The 27,050-nt window shown below is 35.0% G+C and overlaps 1 protein-coding gene across 3 annotated transcripts in view; it reads left to right on the forward strand.

Moving 5' to 3' along the window:
* The window catches only part of RAP1GDS1 (Rap1 GTPase-GDP dissociation stimulator 1), a 173,066-nt gene that overhangs the window by 17,051 nt on the left and 128,965 nt on the right, over positions 1-27,050 (forward strand). For all 3 annotated transcript variants that reach the window (XM_047090391.1, XM_047090390.1, XM_047090392.1), the window contains exon 2: positions 11,712-11,819. In XM_047090391.1, the coding sequence (XP_046946347.1) occupies positions 11,712-11,819 (108 nt within the window). The remainder of the gene's footprint in view (positions 1-11,711; positions 11,820-27,050) is intronic.

Below are 27,050 nucleotides of genomic sequence, written 5' to 3' on the forward strand. Positions count from 1 at the left end.
ATATCAAATTATTATAGCAGATTGTGCTTTCCAAGGATGGCCACAACAATATCTCTTTCCCCACACATATTTTTCAAGAACTTGCCATTCCCCATTGAGAGCTGGGGAGTTCTCTTCCTGTTTAAAATGAGCATGCTTGTGACTCACTTGTAACCAATAGAATGTACCATAAGTGTTCTATCATTTCCTAGGCCTGATAGTAAAAAATGTTGCTTCCATACTGTTTGTGGAAATACTGACCTGCTTGGAGCCCTGAAAGTCTGACCCTGTAGCTACCATTCTGTGGGGAAGCCAGGCCATCTGGAAGCCTCGGGTCTCAGGTTGGCATTCATAACCTTCCAAGTCCTTTTAGTCCAGTCACCAGAACCATCAAGTGATTCAGATGATGCCAGCCCCTGCTATTTAGTCACTCTTGGAGACACACCCCTATCTTTTGAGACTCTCCATTGAGGCCCCAGACCTTGTGGAACAGAGACAAACCATCCTCAGTGTGCCCTTTATGAATTCCTGGTTCACAGAATCTGTGAGTTCAATAAAATGGCTTTTGTTTTATGCCATGAAGTTTGAGGGGGTGAGGGGGTTGTTAATGTAACAATAATAATTGGAACAGTTATAAAACCTGAAAGATACATTGTTTCAGTAAGAAACGGATTGCTATTAAAACTTTCAAAGTGGGAACTACCTGATGAATAAATGTTTACGGGGTTTTTCTTTTCATTTTAAACAAAGATGGCCTAACAGAGAATTTTGTCTAGTAAATAGCATTTCCCTGTGGTTTATTTAATTGTCTTTTACTTGACATTGATTCCCTTGAAGAAATATTTGCTGCCAGAAAAGAAATATGCATGTTTAAACAGTTTAAACAGTTTCATTATTGCTTTATGGTAAACTTTACCTGTTTGGCTAATAAAAACTGTCAATACTCTTAGTAAGGATAGTTACCACTAACATTTGCGTATTTAAAAAAATTTTTTGTGTTTATTTTTGAGAGAGACAGAGACAGAGAGAGAGAGACAGAGGCAGAACATGAGCAGGGGAGGGGCAGAGAGAGAGGGAGACACAGAATCCAAAGCAGGCTCCAGGCTCTGAGCTGTCAGCACAGAGCCTGACATGGGGCTTGAACCCACAGACTGTGAGATCATGACCTGAGCCAAAGTCGGATGCTTAACCAACTAAGCCACCCAGCCACACCAAAATTTGTGTATTTTTTTTTTTTCTCAAAGCACAGTAGCCTAATAAAACCTGATAGGAACAAAGGAATATCTATATTCATCTTTCCAAATTAAAACTTAGTAGTTATCCTTAATACCAGTTTTAATGTTAATCTTATAATAATAACCTCATATTAGTATATTTGGCAAAATTATTTTGAATTTGTGTCTTTCCTATCACTTTTTGGGGGACTGTGGATTTCTACATTTATTACCACCAAATAATAAAATAATACTTTGTTGTACATTTACCAAGGGATTTCAGTTATAGGGCCATTATTATGATTTTCTAAAATATTATTGTCATAATAATGGTACTTTTTATTAAGGCTATTACCATGCAGAAGATAATCAGTATTGTAGTAACATTTGGATGGACTGTGCTTTAAAGTTTGTGTGTGTGTTTGTAAATATAAATAACTGCATATATATACACACGCATATACATATGTGTACATCTATATACACATACACACACACACAAGGTGCTTCTAGAAGAATGCACAAGAAAATGTTAACATTGATTGCTTCTGGGAGTGAATTGGGATATGTGAAGATAATTCCCACCCAAAATAAAATCGAAAGTAAGGGGGGACAAAAAGTTTTTCTAACTGTGATAACTGTGCTATCTATATTCATGTTTGTATCTTTGGCACTTAGTGCAGCGTCTGGTGCTAGGTCAGCCTTTAGTTCATATCATTGAACAAAAAGAAGCTTGAGGTTATCTTGTTAATGTATTATTCACTTGATCCACAGCATTCATGACCTGATACGTTATGATATTTTTCACTGAAAGAGCTAATATTCTTTGTCTTTTCTCACATAATTTCTCATTTTTCTAAGAAGGCTATTTATGTATCTGTACTAGTCTAGGTCTAATCAGAAGACAAATCACATAATGTTAAATTTATATGTATATATAAATATCCTGACAAGAAACATGAAGTATATACATCATACAACATAGCTTGTTATTTAGAGAGCATTTTAGTACATACAGCAGGGTTGCACCACAGGAGAGGAACTCTGAAATTACAACAGTAAAAGCTTATGTAGGGTTGCTGGCACATCTGTCATCCAAGATACACACACACGCACACAGACACACACACACACAGTCTATAATCTGGAATTAAACAAATCATTCCTACTGAAGGGGAAAAGTATCTCTAGTGTTATTACCCTAAATGTAAGCTAAAAGCAAACCTCTGGAAAGAAGAGGGGGATTTTTTTTTTTTTTATGTTCCTAGAATGTCTCCAGAGAAGGAGACTTATTATAGCTTATCAATTTCCCTTGCTCAGAAGGCCCTAGTAGTAAGGAATGTCAGGAAATCCAGGGAGAATGGTCTTCCATTACACAGAAATGTAAACAGGAGACATTTAATGTAAAAAATATTAAGCAATAATAGGAGAGTAACTTTAAAGGTATATAACAAATCTGATGGGTAACCTTGAGCTACGAGAGTACATCCAAGGAAGGACAAACTTCCTCGGAAGGTGAGTTCTCATTAAGATATAATTAAGATCACTGGGTTGCCCAGGCCAGAGGTAGCCCACAGTCACTAGGCCTGCAGGAACAACTCTTTGGAGAGCATGCAAGCTGAGGTTGATGAGTGGGCCCCAGACAGTAGGGCATGCAGAGGAAGTTGGGGTGCCACAGCAGGTACTGCTAGAACTGGGCTAGAGAGGCCCCTTTCTACAGGAACCCAGCACACTTCTTTGTACAGTTTGGACCAGAGCGGCTCTGGGCATCCAGCCCCACAGGGTTTCCAGCATGTACTTTTCCAGGGCTGAAGAGATGGTGTGGGAAGCAGTGACTTGGGCTGGGATGCAAACGAGTTGTCTGGGGCTCTTGTACAGAGTTCTCCTGCCTCAGTTGAGAGCTGGAGAAAAAGTATGGTGAAGGCTATGACTTGCAGATGTGTGGCACTGGAGAAAATTATGAAGACTGAGCATGAAGGAGAGCACTTCCTCTTCAGTACTATCCATTGTCCTCTACAGACATACCTTGTATCTTGCCATCTGGCAAAGGGAGAATATTTAAAGGGCCAGGATTCATTTTTACAGATCAGGCAGTGAGGGTGAATTTGGAGCTGAGAGACATAAGTTGATAACTGACCTAATGTCTCTTCATCCTGTTGCTTAAATTTTCTTTCAAATTTATGGTGCATCATAGCTTTAACACCATTTGAGTAAGGGCATTGTCATACTTTCTGATTTATTTAGTTCTTACCTAAATCGTCTTTTGTTTTATCTTGACTCTAAATTTTCATTATGCTTTCTGTAGCAGTATCCTGGGAAAATATTTCTTTTGTGGGTTCATAAATAATAGTTTAGACAGTATCATTTTCTAAAGATTTTTTAGAAAAGATTTTAAATATATACCTATGTTTAACTCACCTGTCACATTTATGATTACTTGTGTAGATATCATTTTTTCTTTTTGGCATTTTACTCAGAAAAGCTAGTGTTGCCTAAAAATTTATAAATTTCAGTGTACATTATCTCTTCCTTGTTATTTATTAGATTACTAAGTGAAACTATTTGCTTTGCACTGATCTTAATGAAATATACTTCTTTATATGTTTCTCCAGCTAAAGAAAGTTCCTTTTCTGTAGGTCTTTTATGTCAGTCTTCCATCCAATTCTCTATTATTACAAAGCGTTGTAAACAGGGTCTTTCCTTCTTTCTCTTTGTTTGATTAGTGACAGCTTTAAGTATATTCTGATGGAGAATCTTGCTCAAGACTGCTTGTAAGTCAGTGTTTAGCCCCAAACACTTCTCTTTATCTATGTTATGTAGATAGCCTTCGGAAATTCCCATACACTTAGGCAGAATTTCCTCTTATATTATCTGCCCCTTGTCTGACCTTCCTTCCCTGTCAGGCATATCTTAGAGTCTAGGGCAGAGCTTGGAGGCATGATATCATTTACTCTTGAATGTTAAGTGCCAGGAACCAAAGCATTGTAGGCAGATACTTAAGTATCATCCTGGAGGAGTAGAAGGTTACAGGTAAAATAGTTAAGTCCAAGATCAATGTGTTAATCTAAGGGGCTAAGTGGAGTGTAAGGGATAAATTAGATGGGGCCTGAACAAAACTGAGAAATACAGGATAGAACATTGTTCTGTAAGAATCCTGGTGGTAGAATATTGATACTGTGAGAACTCTGGTTTGCAGGCACATGCTAGGTATAAGAAGTTAGAGCAGAGCACATATATTTCATGTGGTTATTTGTATGTTTACAGAGTTTCTCTTCTGTTAAGGACTCAATGAGCTTACCTGTACAGGAGTGAAGTTTGAAAGTATATAGTTTCCACTTTCCAGCATCTTCTGGAACTCATGTGTCCAGAGAGCATCCCGGTAGTTCTTCACACAGAAGCTGTTTGTAATGACAGATTGCACATTTTTACCAACATCATTCTGGTATAATTCTTGGGTTTCTTTAAATTCTTTGACAAATGCCATCAGACTTTGTTGATTTATCTACATTGATTTTCTAAGTTGGCTTATAATATTTTGGGTGTTGACTACTATTGGGTATGGTATTTTAAGTCATTCTGTTAGGGAATTGTTGAGAAAAAGAAATCGCCCTCATATTTTTCTGGGTCATTTCTGCGACAAGGCATTAAGCCTGGATCTCAGTGTAAATCCCTATCTAATTTTAAAAAGCCAATGTATTAACTTTTTATCAATTATGTTATATGCTAAAGCTATAATTGATAGTTATAAAACATGAAAATAATTCTTGAACTCTAAGTGAAAAGGTTTTAGGCATTGTGTGAAATAAAATTTTACAAACTATTTCTTGCTTTTATCCATGATGGCTTAATATTATAGTTGTGAAGATCATCTGTCAGACTCTTGACCCTCTAATCAAATGTGACAAGTTAGACTACATTGTTTCTGGTTTAAACTAAAATAGACTTTAACATCATTTAAGAATGAATGAAAAGTGATTGCTCATAAAGTTTTTATCTGATTTCTGAAATAATTAGAATGAGAAGAACACTTAGAAATGTCGTTATTTTTAGGATAGTTCGTCTTAATAAAAATATTAATTATGGTGATTTGTACCATAATTTATAATAAAAGATGCAAGCACAAGTAACTCAGAAAGTAAAGTAGATTTTCAGGATTTGTGAAGTTTCTACTATAGAGAACAGTGTGAGTATCTTAGAAGAATTTCCTGTGCTACAAGAATTTTCCTTTAGTATAATAAATAAGCTAAATAAATTTCCCTCTAGTATAATATCTTAGTGTCTTAGTATCTTAGGGTATCTCAGAAGAATTAGCATCTTAGTATCTTAGAGTATCTTAGAAGAATTAGTATCTTAGTGTCTTAGAGTATCTTAGAAGAATTTCCTGTGCTATAAGAATTTCCCTCTAGTATAATAAATAAGCTAAATACATTTCCCTCTACTATAATAAATAAGCTAAATAAATTTCCCTCTAGTATAGTAAATAAGCTAAAAGAGTTTTATTAACCCAGGACTATAAAACTAGCAAAATGAAAAAAGCAGAAGAGATAGGGTGATCTTGGTTCTAACATTGAAGGGGCAGAGAGAGGAGAAGGCCAAGAACAAATGTTCAGAGACTGGTGTTTTGAAGTCAGTAGAAACTATTCAAAAAAAAAGAAAAAGAGTCTGTTGCTTCAAAGATATCAAATAAGAGGACTGAGAAAAATCCACTGGATTTGTCATGATATCATTTAAGACCTTTGCCTGAGTAGTTTTGATAGAAATTAAGAGGACTTGGTTAGATTGTGGTTTTAAGAGTGATGAAATAGTTAGAAGTAGGAGATGCAGAATTAATGACCAAAGTCAACTTTGCTTACCTCTTTGAAGATGTTATGTTTCTTTTCACAAGGCAGGCTAGACCATCTGCTGTCATATAGGAAATAAATTACTTTTAAGAAAAATTATTAATACTTCTTAGTAGTAGAACCTCCCATGAAAATTATCATTCTTGACTCACTGTCCCCCTGCACTCCCACCATCCAAAAGCTGACAAATTTTTCATTAGAAGAGTTTCAGTGTCTTAATGGTAAGGATTCATTGCTGAGATTGACTGTCATGGTTTGAGGGAGTCCAAAAATAACACCCTCTGTTCCTTACCCAAGTTCAAAATCACTGGAGACGTAAGCAAATGAGTTCTCTGATGGAATTCAAAATAACTGCTTTAAAATTGGTGAAGGCTTATTTGTATAGTTACAAAGGAACTGCTAACACTCCAGGGCTGAATTAGATGTATTTGCTAATGTTGTCACTGGTGTAGCTGGACACCCAAAGGTATGGAGGAACAGAGAGTTCTTGCCATTCTAAAAAATCAGGAACCCAGAAGGGGCTGAGTTATACATATCCATTTCTTCTTTCTCAACTTATTAATCATATACATTACTTCTTTCCTAGAGAACAGAGGTAGTGGTGGGCAGTTGCCAAGGGAGTACGCAGAAAGGACCAGAAGTGTCAGTGTAGTAGAAATTTTTCCATAAGGAAGCTTGAGGCCACTGGGAAAGGGGTTGCAACCCCAATCATTTTATTCTCCAATATGCTTTTTTATTTTATTTTTGTAATGTTTTATTTATTTTTGAGAGAGAGGGGGACAGAGTGCGAGCAGGGAAGGGGCAGAGAGATCAGGAGACAGAATCTGAAGAAGCTGGTTTCAGGCTCTGAGCTGTCAGTACAGAGCTTGTCGCAGGGCTAGAGCCCGCAAACCCTGAGATCATGACCTGAACTGATGTCAGACGCTTAACCGACTGAGCCACCCAGGCTCCCCTCCAACATGCTCTTTTAAAATTGATGTATATTTGGGGTGCATGGGTGCCTCAGTTGGTTAAGTGTCTGACTCTTGGTTTCAGCTCAGGTCATGATCTCATGGTTTGTGAGTTGGAGCCCCTCGTCCAGTTCTGTGCTGACATTGGGGAGCCTGCTTTGGATTCTCTCTCTCTCCCTCTCTCCCCAACTCGTGCTCTGTCTCTCTGTCTCTCTCAAAAATAAATAAACGTTAAAAAAATAAAATGCTTAAAATCATAATAATGTGTAGTAATTCTCTTTGACAGCTTTAGTTGTCTCTGGATGAAGAATTTAATGAACTTTCCTAAAAAGATCTCACATCATTAATAGGCATGTAATTATTCCCATGGAGAGACTGAATGATTTTTTGTCAATAAGAAATCTTTTAAAAGTGGGATGATCTATGTAGGTTTTAGTTATATATTTTATATTCTTTAATGCTTCAATTGACTTCATTGATCTTAAAATATAAGACACTATATACTTCAAATCATATGGAGTACATAGTAGGTGCTTAACAGGTCACATTTACCTTCCCTTTGCTATTGGTACACTTTGGTTCTTCAGCATGTCATACAAAGGATGGTAACTAGACAGCTTTGTACAAGTAAGTAATTCATTCCTTTGTTTACTCAATTAATTTAACAAATATTTACTGGATACCTCCTATGTATCAAGTGATAGGTATAGTGCAATGACTATAATTAACAAGATGCCCCATACAATATAGTGGGGAGCATATGTTAACAATTAAAAAATATAATTAAAAATTATCAGGGGCGCCTGGGTGGCCCTCTTGGTTGAGTGTCTGACTTCAGCTCTGGTCATGATCTCACGGTTTGTGAGTTCAAGCCCCGCGTCGGGCTCTGTGCTGACAGCTCAGCCTGGAGCCTGCTTCAGATTCTGTGTCTCCCTCTCTCTCTCTGCCCCTCTTCCACTTGTGCTCTGCCTCTCTCTGTCTCTCAAAAATAAATAAATAAATGTAAAAAAAAATTAAAAAAAAAATTTAACCTGGGGTGCCATGGTGGCTCAGTCGGTTAAGTGTCTGACTTTGGCTCTGGTCATGATCTCACAGTCTGTGAGTTTTTGCCCTGCGCGCCAGGCTCTGTGCTGACAGCTCAGAGCCTGGAGCCTGCTTCAGATTCTGTGTCTCCTTCTATCTCTGACCCTTCCCCACTTGCTCTCTCTCTCTCTCTCTCTCTCTCTCTCAAAAAAGTAAATGAACATTAAAAAAAATTAAAACAAAAATCCTGTGAAGGATGGATATAGTGATTGAGAATGAACCCGTAGGGTTAAGGAAGAGGACACTTAGGTGGAATGGGCAAGAAGGTCTCTAGGGTGGTAACATCCAGATTGAGACTCGATGAGGAGGGCATGTCAGGTAAGGAGCTTTGGGGATGGGATAAAGGGAAGGAAAGAATTAAAAAAGACCCAGATGCCAATATAGAGTATGAATAACTCTTAACTGCTTTTTATTACTTGTTTACTGATAGTTTTGATAGATTGCTATAATTTGACTAACATAAGTCTTACTTTTTTCCTCAGTGTTGGGATAATTGCTTTTTATTGCTTTTAATAATATTAACTTAGATATTATATGTTATTCATACTTTATTTCAGGAAAATCACCTTAATATGCGCTTAATAAGTTTGAACAAGAATATCTAAGATATGATTCACTACAACTTTCTTTTTAGCTTATAGAAGAGAAGAGATATATACAAATATACGGTTTTCTTTAGACTAAAAATCAATTTCTCAAAACTGCTTAGTGCCTCTTAAGAAAGTAAATATTAATCTTGGATGTGAAGTCCAAGGTTATCAAGGTTGTATGAGGTGTCACTAGACCGTGTTAGTATTATTAGATATAAAATTTAAGTTTACTTTTTCTTGGGTTGGCAGGGAAAGTAAATTATCTTTCATTTCATAATAGGGTGTTTCATCATATTTTTAGAATTGTCATCAGCTGGCAATGTACAAAAGTCTATTAAAATGTATACCTTACTTTGAAGTAAGAAAATGCCTGGGGCGCCTGGGTGGCTCAGTCGGTTAAGCGTCCGACTTCAGCCCGGGTCACGATCTCGCGGTCCGTGAGTTCGAGCCCCGCGTCAGGCTCTGGGCTGATGGCTCAGAGCCTGGAGCCTGCTTCCAATTCTGTGTCTCCCTCTCTCTCTGCCCCTCCCCCATTCATGCTCTATCTCTCTCTGTCTCAAAAATAAATAAATGTTAAAAAAAAAATTGAATAAAAAAAAAAAGAAAATGCCTGAAATTCTAGTACTGTAGCAGCAATGCTGGAGGTCCTTGGTATCCCATTAGGGTGTCTATGAAGTCAATACCATTTGCATAATGCCATCAAGACATTTGTCTTTTTCACTCTGTTGACATTTCCCTTAGTAGTACAAAAGCAATTATGGGTACAAAATTGTGGGTGCTTTCTAGTATATGTGAATCAGGGTAGTAGCAGCACCAAACTAGTCTTAATACTAGTAGTATTCTTCACCATGACATACTTAGAGTAAAATATATGTACATATACATACACACACACACACACACACACACACACACACATACACACACCAGTTTCACGTAAGAATACCCTTAGTTTCCTTAACACACTTAAAAAATATTCTGTGTAATGGAAGGTGCTCATAAAACACTTTCATTGCATTGCAAAGTCTGATGGCTGTTTTGAAGAGAAGCACTTGTGCAGTTGTTTGAGTTATGAGCTGACCAAGGTACCTTTTTCCATGGAAAAACATTTTTTATTTGAAAGAACTGAAAGACAAACTGGTTTTTCATATTTGGAAGACGTTTTCTCACAAATGAATGAAGTTCATTTTTCACTTAAGAAAAACAACTGACAGTATTTGTTGCTGGTAGTAAAATTGAAGTTTGTAAGAGAAGATTAGAATTTTGGAAAACTTGGGGGCACCTGGGTGGCTCAGTCAGTTAAGCATCTGACTTCGGCTCAGGTCATGATCTCGTGGTTCCTGGGTTCAAGCCCCCTGTCGGGCTCTGTGCTGACAGCTCAAGCCTGAAGCCTGCTTTGGATTCTGTGTCTCCCTCTCTCTGTGTCCCTCCACCGCTCATGCTCTGTCTCTCTCAAAAATAAACATAAAAAAAAGGATTTTGAAAAACTTGTATACCTTCAGCTTGACATTTCACCAGTATTTACAAAGTGTCTTTTAGTAAGATTAGTGATGATACTAATAAATGTGATATTTTGAAATAGTACAATGAAATGTGTCAATATTTGGAAGATAACTCCATGACCTAATTTTTTAAATGACCAATGCACTGATGATAAATATCTCACCTGCATGAAGGATTCAAATTGCAAGAGATCAGTGGATTTGAATGTGAGAATTGGAAGCATTTATTAAAATCGTTTCAGGTTTCTCATGGCAACCAACCTTTAAAAAACTACCACTTTTCAAGGTTTGGTATGATATCAAAGACTATCCAAGATTATCTGAAAAGGCTATTAAAATACTGTTCTGATCTTCCAACTATGTATATATGTAAGGCTGAATTTTTTTCATCTACTCAACCCAAGTGACAAATTATAGAAGATTGAGTACAGAAGCAGATATGAGAATCCAGTTATCTTCTATTAAGGCAGATTTATAGAGATTTGTAAAAATGTAGAATAATATACCATTCTTTTCAGTGAGTTTTTTTGTTTTTGTAATATATTTTGTATTAAAATAATAATTTTAACAAGTAATAGTTTTATAATATTAGGTTTAAGTAAATTACTAAAATAAATCCTAAAAAGTCCCAGTTTTAATTATTAGTATGTTAAATGTCAATAGAAATAACTGATGTAAATAAAAGCCCTTTAAGAATCTGAATTTTTAATAGTGTAAAGAGATTTTGACAATCTATGGTGTAGCAGAATCCACATATAATTTAGCATGAGAGCACAGCTTTATAATCCAAAATGTACATGTTTTGGCTTCAAGCAGTACTTTGGTTTGAAGTGTTTTTCAAATGGCAGTGTTAAAGTAGGTTTTATAGTCATCAGCTTTGTATTATTTTAAGTCACATTTTTTTAAATGTTTGTTTATTTTTGAGAGAGAAAGAGAACGTGAGTGGGAGAGGGGTACAGAGTAAGGGAGACACAGAATCTGAAGCAGGCTCCAAGCTCTGAGCTGTCAGCAAAGAACCCAATGCAGTGCTCAAACCCGCGTACTGGGAGATCATGGCCTAAGCTGAAGTTGGACGCTTAACCGACTGAGCCACCCAGGCACTCCTAAGTCACGTTATTTGAAACTTTTCTAAACCTTTGTTTTCATTTTATGTCTTTAAAATATAGCAGAGGAAGCCAAAAATGAAACAAGATACTATTTGCAAAGCTATATAATTTTTTTGTGGATGTTCAGTTTTTTTTCAATTAATCATGGCTGGTTTCCCGAACAAGCTAACTATGGAATAAGAATCCCGAGAAAAATGTTCTGTGATAACCTGTATTATTCCTGAATATTCCTGGTATCTTAATGGATACAGATTATTTCATATCCAAGTTAAATGGATACATTTGATTTAAAAAATTTGTAATAGTACAGTCGATTGCCATTTTGTAATGTATGTGGGAGTTAATTCACAATAATGAGGGCCTGTTGCCTGTTAGTGATAACTGTCATGAAACATGATGATCATATGTTAGTGAGATTTCTGATTTCTCTTTTTTTCTATACGCAGATAATCTCAGTGATACCTTGAAGAAGTTGAAGATAACAGCTGTTGACAGAACTGAGGATAGTTTAGAAGGATGCTTGGATTGTCTGCTTCAAGCCCTGGCCCAAAATAGTAAGTTTCATTATGTTTCGAATGCCAAACAAAAAAGTCAAATCAGCAGTCATTTAGAAATTGGTATGTAGTTTAGCACATAACTTGCATTCACATAACTTGAGTTCTTTTGAATCCTATCCCAGAATACTGGGGTTGTTTCACATATTCCCCCCACCAACCCCCCCCACCACTCTCAAAGTACTGAAAGCCAACTTGATAGGCAGAAGAAAGGAGGAATTGATTGGTAGTGATGACATTAATATCAGCCCCAGAGAGAGACCATTATTTCATTCCTAACAGATAAGCAACATAGTTGTTTTTTCTTCTTAACACCTACCTTTGTTCTTTGAACAAGACTTCTGTGCATTTGTGGGGAGACTGGGGAGGAGAAGCAGAGGGGAGCTTAAAACACCTAAAAATTTTTTCTGAGATCCTATGGTCACCTTTTTTTATTTTATTGTTATTATTATTATTATTATTTATTATTTTGAGAGAGAGAGAGAGAGAAAGAGAGAGAGTATGAGCAGGGAAGGGGCAGAGAGAGAGGGAGAGAGAATCCCAAGCAGGCTCTACACTGTCAGTGCCAAGGCTGATACAGGGCTCGAACTCACGAAACCTTGAGATTATGACCTGAGCCGAAATCAAGAGTAGGATGCTCGATAACTGAGCCACTCAGGTGGTTCCTTTTTAATAAAAGTCAATTTTTTAATAATTTTATTTTAAAATAATGTAAAATAATGTTTATGCTTAGATTTAATTGGAAAGAGCCATAAGTCATCCAAAAATCCCTTAAACCTGAAGTAAGACTTGATCTTTGATGCTGTGGTAAATAATAACAGGGATAAAAATTATACAGCTCTTCATTGGCTAACGTATTGTTGCACTTGATCCATCATATTTCCATTCACTAATTTTTGTAGTATCACAGAAAACAGGTACAGAATGATTTTTATCTGCTCCCTTAATTCTTTGTCCTGCTATGGCTTGTGCTGTACTAGTTTTTAATTACACCATTATCTTATTCTAGGACTAATTATGTAGCTGTCAAAGAATTCAGGAGAAAGTATGTAGTGTTAGAGTTTTAATTTCAAACACTCAGAGATATTTGTATTATTTCTTTTTTACTTTATTTTTTAGTGTACTATGCTTAGAAAATCTAAGATGATTGCAGTACTCTCCATCAAAAAGCACATTTTTTAAATGTTTGTTTATTTTAAAAGGGGGGAGGGGCAGAGAGAGGGGGGAAGAGAGAATCTCAAGCAGGCACCACACTGTCTGCACAGAGTGAGATGTGGGTCTTGAACTCACGAACCTGAGCTGAAGTCAAACACTCAACCGACTGAGCCAACCAGGTGCTCCTCAAAAAGCACATTTTAAAGCTAGCTTGGAAAATTCTTTTTTAGTAGTTCTCTTTGCTTTTGAGATTGTAACTCTGTCCAGCTATTTAATCTTAGAGATAACAGAGAAAGGGTTTGAAACAAGGAGTTCAATAAGAGCAAGGTTCACCATGGTAAAGAGAAACAACAGAAAAGCAGGGTGTCTAAGTCTGTGCCGTCCATTGTAGTAGATATATGTGGCTATTTAAATTTAATAATTTAAAAGTAATTTCCTTAGTCTTACTTTTCAATAGCCATATTTGGCTAGTGATTACTTTATTGAAGATCACACATATAAGCCATCTGCACGATTACAGAAAATTCTTTTGGATAGCATAGGTCTAGAGGACTAGAAAGAACCTGATTTTTAAACATGCCTGTATAGGCAGAGTTACATAATCATGTGATTAAGCCTAAATATATTGAATATCTCAAGCTCATTTTTTTGGGAAGAGTTGTTTTATTATACTCTTGTTTTCGGTGGCCTTTTTTTTTTTTTCCTGTTTGATGAAAGAATTTTCTAGATGGACCATTTGTTCAGGAACTGAAGGATATGGAGGCAGTGTTCTTGGTTATATGTAGAGGGTTGTTAAATCCTGTCCTGGAAAGACTAATGACAGAGAAGTGAAGTTGAATTAGAGAAATGAAAAAAGGAAGCAAAAGTTTATAACTTTTTGAAGAATAGATTTAAGGAATACAAGTATATAATTGTTGGATTAAATTTCAGATCCATTGCAGACTTACTCGTTGAACCCACTGATTGAAAATAGCCTTGAAATTGTATATTATAGTGTTAACGCCAAATAGCCACAAGGTGTTAATAAACCAACAAATGCTACCAGTTTAACTCTTGACTCCCCAAGAAGGGAGCAAAGGAATATGTCTTTTTAAGACTCTGTAACAAAATTCATGTGTCCTTACCTCTAAGACTATTGACTCTAAAGAATTTGACACAGGAAAAAAAAAAAAAAAAAAAAAAAAAAAGAATTTGACACAGGAAGACAGAGTTCGTGGAAATGTTCAGTCTATGACTTAAGAGTGATATCTGTCATTGATTGAGTGCCTCCTGTGTATTCAACACTGGACTTGGGACTATATCTGTTTCTTAATCTTTCCTATAGTCCCATGAAGACAGATTATCATCACCATGTAAAGGAAAAGGAATAGACACTATAAGGTTACTTCCCTTGCTCTGACAGAATTTAGCATTTGGATTTGAACTCTTAGTTTGGATTTATTTTGAACTACCAAATAAAAAAATTATATTCTGAGTAAAGTATGGCTTTTTGCTGAGTGTATAGAGTACAAACTTGTTTCCAAAAGCTAGGTTTTAATATTGTGTCTTGAATTTTTGCTTTTTCTTTAAAATAGGTTCAAATTATATTACTAAAGAGGGGAATGATATATAAACTTTTTTTCCCTTGAATTACAGACAAATGGATTATTTTATAGGTATTGATGTATTTTTTTTTAAATTAGCATGTAGCTTTTAAACAAGAAAAAGTAAAAAAAAAAAAATTGGTAAGATCTTTATTTTCTACAGTTGTTCTTCCTTGAAGTGATTGATCCATTGTTACTTTCATCCTCTTCAAGGTAAAATTATAAAACATTTAACTTAAGTGAATCTGTACTGGCTTTTTTTTTTTTTTTTTTGGAGAGACCTTCTGGTGTCATAATTCTTCCTTAGTGTCAGGTGTTTTAGCTAAAAATATCCCTCTTTGTACCAGAATTGCACCTGATCAAGAAACAATGATTTCTCCATTCTGTACAAGATGGTAATGTGTGTTAATAAAATCTGAACTTAAATTTTTATTTTACAATCTACTAACCTGTCATTGGAAAGGACAAATCTGAAAGGAAAGAAATTATGCTTTTTAAAATTTTTACACTGTGGGAATTTAGTATATTTGAATTGCCCATCAAAAATCATAATCTGAAATTAGAATATTTGCTTTGATGTATGACTTCAGAGTGATTTTCTTTCTTAAATTTTTGGAGTAACGTTTTATTTTATATATATATATATGTATGTGTATATATATACACATACACGCACACACCAGAATCTTAAGAGGCATGAGTTAGAACATTTTAATACTGACCAGGTTTTATGGAAAACATTTTAAGTATTTTGTGTAAATCTCTGATCTAAATTAATAATAGAAGCAATTATTTACTCATAAATACTTCAGATCTCAATTTTAAAATGTTTTTAGGGGCGCCTGGGTGGCTCAGTCAGTTGAGTTTCCAAATCTTGATTTCAGCTCAAGTCACGTTTTCATGAGTTCGAGCCCAGTGTCTGCCTCTGCACTGACAGTGTGGAACCTACTTCTCTCTCTCTCCCTCTCTCTCTTTGCTCCTCCCCTGCTTGCATGTGTGTGCACTCTTTCTCTCAGAATAAATAAATAAATAAACTTAGAAAAAAATAAAAACATAAAATGTTTTTAGTAAATATTTGAAGGCCACCCACTAAGATATCAGATTCTGTTTACTCTTGTCTCTTTTGATTCAGAGAATAGAAGATTCTCTGTAAATGCTTATCGTAGTATGCTTACTCTATTTCATGCTTATTTGAAAATTTAAAACAATAGGCCACATTTTCATCCCTAAACATTAGGACAGGAATTGTCCTTAGAGAGTATGATATCTAAATCACCTTGTCAGACAAACTACTTGCATAAATCAAAGGTCCAAAGACAAAAAAAAATTAACAGTCCATTCATGGTAAAAAATTCTATTCCATTGTAAGAGCGTGGGGACCGTGTTCTGTTGCTGAGGGAACCACAAAACAATGCCAGCATGATCACCAACACAGCCTTAAATTCTTGTTCTAAAGGATTAGGTTGTTTTCCTCTGTCTCATTGAATCATGTATCTTTGTACTCTAACTTTGTTTAGTTAATTGCCTGACTTCATACAAGAGTCACATAAACGTTGATTTTCTGTAGAACAACCCTGTGAGAGAACACCAGTTTACTTGTCTTTAAGAAAAATGTATTTAGTATATAGCTCCACATTCCTAACTTTATATCGTATTCCTCTACTTGTCTTAGGATATTTCTTAGCCCTTGTTCTTTTTTTTATTCTTTATTTTGATTTTTGGCTCCCTTCTAGGCTATAATCCTAAGCATACCAGATTATGTATACAAACTGCTAATGTATATTACTCTGAATCTTTTCTAACAGAACTTGCTGTTGTCATTTGCTTTTAGTCTGTTTCATACCTTTAATGTTTCCTTTTTTAAATTTATTTTTGAGAGGGAGCGCAAGTTGGGGAGGAGCAGAGAGAGCGGGACAGAGGCTCTGAAGCGGCCTCTGTGCGGACAGTAGGGAGCCTGATGTGGGGCTTGAACTCAGGAATTGTGAGATCATGACTTAAGCCAAAGGCAGACGCTTAACCGACCGACTGAGCCATCCAGGCGCCCTTTAATATTTCTGAATTGGCTTACTTTTGGGTAACAAAATTATTTCCTAAGGGACTTTGAAACTTGTTATCAAATGGTTTTCAATAGCCATGTTAAATCTGAAATCACTGACCATGAAAGATTACTGCAAATTTAGTAGAAACAAAAAATTATTTTACTTCTTTCATAGTAATATCTGGATTTCAATTTTTTTAATGTACCACAGAAGCGTACGATGTACCACAGAAGCAATATATTTCTTTTGCGAGCCAAATTTGTTATGTTGTTTACCTCATTTACATAGTTTTCTTTTATGTGATTCTTATAGTTATTGTGTCCATAGTCCATAAGGGCTTATTAGTGGTGCTAATCATAGATTATCAAAGTTCAGTTTTTACTAAATAAAGATAGCATTGTGGAATAGAGGAGACTAAAGTAGAGAAAATGGTCCACCAAAAAGACATTGACAGTACTGGATGAATTGAGACTCCTGGATTGCCATAGAATAGTGGGAGCAAGTGACCTAAGTCAGAAGTTTCCACACATTCTCTAAAAACTCATACAGATCAACAAAGATATCAGGTAAATATATGAATTTAGTGCCATACTGTTATCTGAAGATTTCCTGTTTCTGGTGATGTTCTCTGGTCCTTTGTAGTCTTTACTGCTTTCCACTCAGAGAGTCCCCCTTAGAATTTTTTGCGTGGCTGGTTTAGTGGCCACAAACTCCTTTAGTTTTTGTTTGTCTGGGAAAGTCTTTGTCTCTTCTAGTCTGGATGACAGCCTCACTGGATAAAGGATTCTTGGCTGCATGTTTTTCCTATTCAGCACATTGTATATTTCCTGCTACTCCCTTCTGGCCTGCCAGGTTTCAGTGGACAGGTCTGCTGCTACCCTTATGTGGCTACCCTTGTAGGTTAAGGCCCGTTTGTCCCTAGCTGCTATCAGAATTCTCTCTTTATCTGTGTATTTTGCCAGTTTCACTATGATATGTTGTGGTGTTGACCTGTTTCTGTTGATTTTGAAGGGAGTTCTCTGTGCCTCTTAGACTTGGATGCCTGTTTCCTTCCCCAGTCTAGGGAAGTTCTCAGCTATAATTTGTTCAAATAAACCTCCTGCCCCTTTTTCTCACTCTTCTTCTGGGACCCCTATGATGTGGATATTGTTTCATTTTTTGGAATCTCTTAGCGCTCTAATTCTCCTCTTGTGATCTAGTAATTTCCTTTCCCTCTTTTTTTTTTTAGCTTCATTATTTTCCATAATTTTATCTTCTATTTCACCTATTCTCTCCTCTGCTTCTTCATTCCTCACTGTCACTGTACCTAGTTTATTTTGCATCTCAGTTATAGCAAAAACTGAATAGTTTTTAGGTCTTTGGTCTCTGCAGCAAGGGTTTCTCTTGTGTCTTCTATGCTTTTCTCAAGCCCAGCTATTAGTCTTATGGCTGTTGTTCTAAATTCTTGTTCAGATATATTGTTTATATCTGTTCTGAGCAATTTTCTGGCTGTGATTTCTCCTTGATCTTTCTTTTGGGAAGAATTCCTCCATCTTGTCATTTTGGCTAAGTTTCGGTCTTGTGTGTGTTTTAAAAGCTTGTTATGTGTCCTGCACTTGAGAGGCCTACTATATTAAAAAGGAGTCATACACTGTCCAGGGCCGGACACTCCAGGAAGCATTCCAACAAAGAGATCAAGTAAAACCAATTAACATAACTTATGTCTTAAGCATAACTAGAAGTTAGACTAAAACCTTCAAATTATTAGGGAGAGAAATAAATATCAAAATCTAGCCTACTCAGCATCAGAGCCATGATAGAGAGAGTTCATTGAGACTGCAGAAACTGCATGGAAAAGAGGAAAGGAAAATTGGTTGAACCAGGACCCCAAGGGTGATAGTACATATTTAAAATTGCCTTTAGGAAGAAAAAGTCCTAGCCTGAGAAAATACTAAGATCTGGTCTTAGATTTGATTAGAATATTTGCTATTGAGATATCAAAAGGAAGAGACTTAAAAACAGGACCCTAGGTAACAGATCAAGTGAGTGCCACTTTTGAGGATGAGCTTATTCTGCCTTGCAGACTTGGTGGTGGATGGAAAGAAGGAAGCAAAATAGGGAAATTGTTCTGTACAAGTAAGAAAACCATAAAATTAGAAGACACACTAATAATCCCCTTTGGTTTAAGTTCAGAAGAGGGAGCTTTTGAACTGGAAACCTAGATGTTGATCCCAGATCTTACCCTTATTGCATACATTTTTATTGCTTGTATATACAGAATTTGAAATTGTAGGTGATAAACATACAAATTGCTATAATGAATAAAGCAGAAAATAAGAACCAACATTTTAGCTATTAAAAGTTTTCTTCCTAAGCAAACCATAAAGCAGTTATCAGTAACAGAACACCATGACCTATATTAAATATCTTTAAGTCTTTGCATATATGAAAACAAATCCTAAAGTAAGAATTTCAGATACTTGGAATAAAATTGGATAAATACCAGGATGATGTGAAATAAGAGTTAACTAGAAGACTGAAGAAAAAGAATCATTTAAAAACTTTTTTTTAATGTTTATTTATTTTTGAGAGTGAGCAGGGGAGGGGCAGAGAGAGAAGGAGACAGAATCCATTGTAGGCTCCAGGCTCTGAGCTGTCAGCACAGAGCCCAACACAGCGCTCAAACCCACAAACTGAGATCATGACTGAGCCGAGGTCAGAAGCTTAACTGACTGAGCCACCCAGGCACCCTGAAAAAGAATCATGTTAGTAATTAAAACTAGATTATAAGATACCAGGAAAGAATAGAGGTGACTGAAAATTAAGGGGCTTTGAAGAAAATAGGCAAAAGAATGAAGACAAAACAAAGGATCAGAGGGAAAATGATAGATATGTAAGATAGGCAAAAAGATCCAACATACACACAATTGAAGCCCTAAAGGGGAAAAAAAAAAACAAAACACTGAAACAGAGCTAATATTTAAAACTATGAACTTTTCTGAAATAAAGACCACAATCTACATGATGTGGAAGAGCCAGCCATGTACTTGCAAAAATTGACCTGTAATGGTCAACTCAGAGAGTTAGTCTAGTAAAATTTTTACTTTATTTTTTAAAGATTTTTTTAAAAATGTCATCTCTACACCCAATGTGTGCACAAACTTAAAATCCAAAGATTAAGAGTTGCATGCTCTACAGACTGAACCAGCCAGGCTCCCCAAAAACTTTTACTTTAAAAGTAAAAATAAGTACAAAGAAAAAATCCTTAGGACCTACATTCAAAAAGGTCAAGTTATTTAAAAAGGAAAGAAAATCAGATTGGCATCAGACTTCTTAGCAATATATTGCAATATAAAAGCAATTCAATAATGAAACAGTATTTTAAAAAAAATTCAAGGAATAAGTATTTTATATTGAGGTAAACTGCTCAGTATCAAGGCTATTCAAAACAACGACAACAAAACAGTTAAATGTGGAAAAACCCAGGGAACACTATACTCTTTAGTCTTCCACAGGAATCCTCTAAACTCATGCTGTCCAGTATTCCTTCACTGACATGGCTATTGAACATTTGAAATGAGGCTGGTCTGAATTTAGGCACACTGTAGATTTCAAAGACTTAGTACCAAAATAAATAAAGTAAAATAAAATAAAATAAAATAAAATAAAATAAAATAAAATAAATAAAATAAAATAAAATAAAATAAAATAAAACCTTATTAACAGTTTTTAAAATATTGATTATATATTGAATCTCATTTTTTAAAAGTTTATTTAAATTCAGGTTAGTTAACGTGCAATGTAGTATTGGTTTCAGGAATAGATCCTAGTGATTCATCACTTACATAAAACACGCAGGGCTCATTCAAACAAGTGGCCTCTTTAATGCCATTCATCCATTTAGGGCCCCCCAGCCCCCACATTCCCTCCAGCAGCAACCAACCCTCAATTTGTTCTCTGTATTTAAGAGTCTCTTATAGTTTGCCTCCCTCTCTGTTTTTATCTTATTTTTCCTTCCCTTTCCCTATGTTCATCTGTTTTGTTTCTTAAATTCTATATGGGTGAAATTATATATTTGTCTTTCTCTGACTTATGTAGCATAATACTCTCTAGTTCCATCTACTTGAATCTCATTTAAAAAAAATTTTAAGGTATTTACAAATACTTGATTTCTATAAGCCATTGTTTCTTGAATGGTGGCTGGTGGCTGATTAAAGTGGGTTTAAGAGTTGGGCTGCCCAGTGTGATATGATGGAAAATGCAACATCATCAATAAAATACAATTGGGTTATTCAGTGTAGGAGAGGACATTTATAAGAAGACATTTAAAATAATGAACTTAAGTTCATTAGTCAAGGGTCACATTCTAAGGAAGAGGCAGCATATTGGTTCCAAGATATGTTCTGTGCACTTAGTCAAAAGCAGAAAGAAGAGGACGGTGTATATCCAAATATATTTGTATCCAGGAGTTTGCAGAAAGGCTTGAATCTGATTGGAGGAATGAGAAAGACTGTCTTGAAATCTGTCACAGGCCATGAGATTAGCAACAGAAGCAAAGTATAACTATGATACTGGACGCTGTTTGCCTTTTGAGGTGCTTTTAAGCTGTACTTCATAAGGAGCAATAAAAGCACTTGTTTTGTGCATTCTCCAGAAGGAGATAAGCTTCCATTGGTATTTGTACTTTGTGATTAAAACATTGGCATAAGACCTGGTTTTCTAACATTAGCTATAAATGTTACCATTTTGCTTCTTAAGTTTGCTAAATTTGAAAAACTTCTTCTGTTCCTAACAGAGAGTAAAATATGTAAGAGAAATGATGCTATATGCCAAATATATACTTAAAAGGATCTGTCCTCAATATTCATAGTACCAGTGCTGACTTACTATCACTAAGGAGTACACTTTTAAGTTATTGTTGAGGGAAAAGTGATGGGGTTTGTGCTGCTCTGTTTTTTTGACATTCTTTTTTTTTTTTTTTTTTAACATTCAGCTCCTTTATTTATTTATTTATTTTTTTATATATATGACATTCTTTTTCAACAGAACAGGGTTGCATGTAACTCTGCCTGGACAGCTACTGGGGGTTTTCTGTGGTTATATGCTTGATTGATGTAACTGGCTTCTTTTATTTATTTTTTTTATTATTTTATTATTTTTTATTTTATTTTTTATTTTTTATTTAAAAAGTTTTTTTTTAATGTTTATTTTTGAGACAGAGAGAAAGAAAAAGAGAGAGATGCAGTGCAGGCTGGGGGAGGGGCATAGAGAGAGGAGACACAGAATTTGAAGCAGGCTCCAGGCGCCGAGCTATCAGCACAGAGCCAGATGTGGGGCTCAAACTCACAGACCACGAGATTATGAATGACCTGAGCCGAAGTCAGATGCTCAACCAACTGAGCCACCAAGGCACACTTGGCTTCTTCTTTTTTTTTTTTTTTAAAGTTTTTATTTAAATTCCAGTTAGTTAACATAGTGTAATAGTAGTTTCAGGTGTACAATATACTGATTCAACACTTCCATACAACACCCGGTGCTCATCACCAGTGCCCTGCTTAATCCCTATCGCTTGTTTAACCCATCCCCCACTCACCTCCCCTTTGGGAACCATCAGTTTGTTCTCTAGACTTAAGAGTTTGTCTTGGTTTGCCTCTCTCTATTTTTCCCAACTTTGCTCATTGTTTTGTGTAACTGGCTTCTCTCATCAATTAAGCACTATCCCAATATGTTCTGAATGTGTTAAAGAATATGAGGTATATAGATTGGACTTTTGACTGATACAGTGAATTAGAAATGAATTAATACATTCCTAACAGAAAGGTATAGTTGATATTTAATGGAAATTCTCAACAGAAGGGTATAGTTGATATTTAAAGGAAAATAGCACAAAGTAATAGATTGATTAATCTGTATTCAGTGTCTTTACTGTGATTATAAATGTTTGAAGCTGATATTAAATGTATGGGCAGTATCATACCTTTTACCTCCATAGTACCATAGTCCATGGTGGTTGTGTTTCCTCTAGCAACCTTCCTTACATGGTTTAAATATTTTCACTTTTTCCTCTGTTAATTCAGATTTCCTGAGTACCCATTTGAAACAAAGATTAAAGTTTCACCATTATGTACTCCTTCAATTCTATAAATGAGAGAGTTTGTGAAATAATAAACATTTAATCATTTTCCTAATGGAAACTTTTTAATAAAATATACATATTATAATTAATTGATAGAATTGTGTTTATGACTTATTTTGATATACGGTATAAGGTGATGATCTAATTTTATTTTTTTCTAGACAGTCACTTTTCCCCAATACTCTGTGTTTTTTAGTCTCCCTATTGGTTGACGATGCTCCTTTTATCATATAATAACTACTTAATTTAATGTAATTGGGCCAATTTTGGAGTTTTATTCTACGCCATTAATCTGTTTGTCTATTATTGTGTTGTAGCCATGCTATTTTAATTATATTAGCTTTATGGAGGAAATTTCTCTATAAATCTGTCAAAAATTTTTATTTTCATGGGTTTAGTATATAACAGAAATTTTGGAAATTTGCATTGTCATATTCCTGTAACAGTCTAAGAACACAGATTATATCTTCTTTTATTTAAGTTTTTTTGTGTCTCAGTGAGATGTACTTTGGTACATATGCTTTCCATACATACCTCATTTTAAGTATTCGTATTATTTTACATTTTTTGGTTGTTATAGCAAATGGAATTTTTGCCATTATAACTTCTAAGTGGTTATTGTTGGAGAAAAATTTTAAATCTGTATTGATTTTTATATTTTTATTTGTATTCAGCTACCTTCTAAACCCACCTAGTAGTTAAAATAAAAGTTCAACTAGTTCTTTTTGATTTTGCAATCAGAACATCTGCACAGTCACATTTTGCTTCCTCTTTCCCTTGTAATTCTAGATGACTTACTGTGTTAGCTTGAAATACCAGCAAAACAGTAAATAACAATTATATGGATAGTATCTTACTTTAATTTCTGCTGTTAATGGCAGCCCTTTTAATGCCTCATCATTCAGTATAATACCTCTTGATTTAATGTAAAAGTTTTCTTTCATATTAAAAAAATTGTCTTAATGAATTTTTTAAATCAAAAGGAGTTTACCTTTAAAGCATAAACCTTTAGCCTAATCAATTAATACTAAAAATATTATTTTTAATATTATAAAGTTTATGATAAAATTATTTGTTGGGAGAATTATTACTAGAGGAAGTTTTTCTTAAGAATGGGAAGGACAACATAGCTTTACAATTTCAGATTGAAGGCCATTTAGTATACCAGTAAGGTTCAGTATGATTTATATTTTCCTTTGCATATTCAGGGACAAATACTTACCTAATAAGAATTAGTACCTGAAGAATAATTAAAATTAACAGTATGAATTGTGTATTGTAGAATGAGTGATTATTAAATGGTCTGATAAACATTCTAGGAAATTTCTCAATTTAGTACTATATAGCCCTCAAAGTTTTCAGAAGTACAGTCAGTAAAGCATTACTTTTTTTTTCTTTTTGTAGGGGTGTCATACAATTTTTTAATTAAGTTTAAAAATTTTAATTTCCATATAATCAACATACAGTGTGATATTAGTTTCAGGTATACAGTATAGTGATTCAGCATTTCTATTTATTACTCAGTGCTCATCATGATAAGTGTATTCTTTAATCCCCGTCACCTATTCCACCCATTTCCCCAACCACCTCCTCTCTGGTAACCATCAGTTTGTTCTCTATATAGTTTATTCTCTATAGTCTGTTTCTTAATCTCAGTCTCTGTCTCTCTCTCTTTCCTTTGTCCACTTGTTTTGTTTCTTAAATTCCACATATGAATGAAATAATATGGTATGTCTTTCTCTGACTTATTTCACTTAGCATAATATTCTCTAGTTCCATCCATGTCACTGAAAAGTAAGATTTCATTCTTTTGATGGTGTGTATATATATATATATATATATATATCACGATATATATATATATAAATCACGATATATATGTATGTGTGTATATATATATATATATATATATCACATCTTCTTTATCCATTCATCTTTCAGTGGACACTTGGGCTGCTTCCATAATTTGGCTATTATAAATAATGCTACTATAAACATCAGGGTGCATGTATCCCTTTGAATTAGTGTTTTTGTATTTTTTGGATAAATGTCCAGTAGTGCAATTATTGGATTATAGAGAAGTTCTATTTTTAACTTTTTGAGGATCCTCCATATTGTTTTCCACAGTGCCTGCACCAGTTTGCTTTCGCACCAACAGCTCACGAAGGTTTCTTTTTCTCCACTTCTTTGCCAACACTTGCTGTTTCTTGTGTTTTTTATTTTAGCCATTCTGACAGATGAGGTAATATCTCATTGCATTTTTGATTTGCATTTCCTTGCTGATGAGTGATGTTGAGTATCTTTTCATGTGTCTGTTGGCCTTTTGTATGTCTTTTTCGGAGAAATGTCTGTTGGTGTGTTCTCCCCATTTTTAATTGGATTATTTGTTTCGGGTATATTAAGTTGTATAAGTTCTTTATATATTTTGGATACTAACCCTTTATCACATATGTCATTTGTTAGTGTCTTCTCCCATTCTATACATTGTCTTTTAGAATGTTGTTTCTTTTATTGTGCAGAAGCTTTTTATTTAATGTAGTTCCATTAGTTTATTTTTGCTTTTACATCCCTTGCCACAGGAAGCATATCTAGAAAAATGTATCTACAACCAGTGTCAGAGAAAATACTGCCTATGCTGTCTTCTAGGATTTTTATGGTTTGAGGTCTCACATTTAGGTCTTTTGAGGGTTTTTGTGTATGGTGAAAGAAAATAGTCCAGTTTAATTCTTTTGCATGTAGCTGTCCAGTTTTCCCAACACCATTTGTTGAAGAGACTTCTTTTTCACTTTGATATTCTTTCTTCCTTTGTCAAAGATTAATTGACCATATGATCGTGGGTTTATTTCTGGGTTTTTTATTCAGTTCTCTTGAGCTGTGTGCTTGTTTTTGTGCCAGTACCATACTGGTTTGATTACTACAGCTTTTAAAAAAAGTTCTTTTCAATGTTTATTTTTGAGAGAGAGAGAGCACACACGCATGAGCACGCATGAGTGGGGGAGGGGCAGAAAGAGAAAGGGAGACACAGAATCCGAAGCAGTGTCCAGGCATTGAGCTGTTAGCACAGAGCTCGCATCCACAAATCATGAGGTCATGACCTGAGGCAAAGTCAGAGGCTTAACCGACTGAGCCACCTAGGCACCCCAATTACTACAGCTTTGTAATATAACTTGAAGTCTGGAGTTGTCCTACCTCCAGTTTTTTGTTTTTGTTTTTGCTTTTTTTTAAGATTGCTTTGGTAATCAAGGTCTTTTGTGGTTCCATACAAATTTAAAGATTGTTCTTTTTTCATGAAAAAGCCTGTAGGTGTTTTGATAGGGATTGCAGTAAATTTTAACGATTTTTGTTTTTAACAATATTTGTTTTAATAATATTTGTTATTCCAGTCCATGAGCATGGAATGTGTTCCCATTTTTTTTGCATTGTCTTGAATGTCTTTCATCAGTGTTTTACAGTTTTCAGAGTAAAAGTCTTTCATCTCTTTTGGTTAAGTTTATTCCTAGGTATTTTACTGTTTTTGGTGTAATTGTAAATGGATTGATTTTTTATTTTTTGAGAGAGAGAGAAAGAGAATGAGTAGGGGATGGGCAGAGAGAGAAGGAGAGGGAGAGAAAGAGAGACAATCCCAAGCAGGCTCAGCAACGTCAGTGCAGAGCCTGATATGGGGCTCGAACTCATGAACTGTGAGATCATGACCTAAGCTGAAATTAAGAGTTGGATACTTAACCAGCTGAGCCACCCAGGCATCCCTAAATGGGATTTCCTAAATTTCATTTTCTCCTGATTTATTATTAGTGTATAGGATGCCACAGATACCTGTACGTTGATTTTTGTATCCTGAAACTTACTGAATTCATTTATTAGTTCTAGTAGTTTTTTGGTGGTGACTTTAGGGTTTTCTATATATAGTATCATGTCACCTGGAAATAGTGAAAGTTTTACTTCTTCCTTACCAATTTATTTATGTTGTCTGATTGCTGTGGTTAGGAGTTCCAGTACTATGTTGAATAAAAGTGGTAAGAGTGGAATCCTGGTTGTTCCTGACCTTAGGGGAAAAGCCCTCAATTTTTCCCCGTTGAATATGATGTTTGCTGTCGGTTTTTCATATATGGCCCTTATTATGTTGAGGTGTGTTCCTTCTAGACCTATCCTGTTGAGTATTTTTATCACGAATGGATATTGTACTTTGTCAAATGCTTTTTTCTACATCTGTTGAAATGATCATACGGTTTTTATTCTTTCTCTTGTTGATTGATAATACCAGGTAAAGCATTACTTTTAGTACAAGAAAACTGTTCACAAAGTTACATCATACAAGCTTTTGAATTGTGCTATAGCTATA

Source organism: Lynx rufus, unplaced genomic scaffold (genome assembly GCF_022079265.1).
Source record: "Lynx rufus isolate CCGP_SWC_20201006 ecotype Redwood Valley unplaced genomic scaffold, mLynRuf1.p SCAF_3, whole genome shotgun sequence".
Taxonomy (NCBI): domain Eukaryota; kingdom Metazoa; phylum Chordata; class Mammalia; order Carnivora; family Felidae; genus Lynx; species Lynx rufus.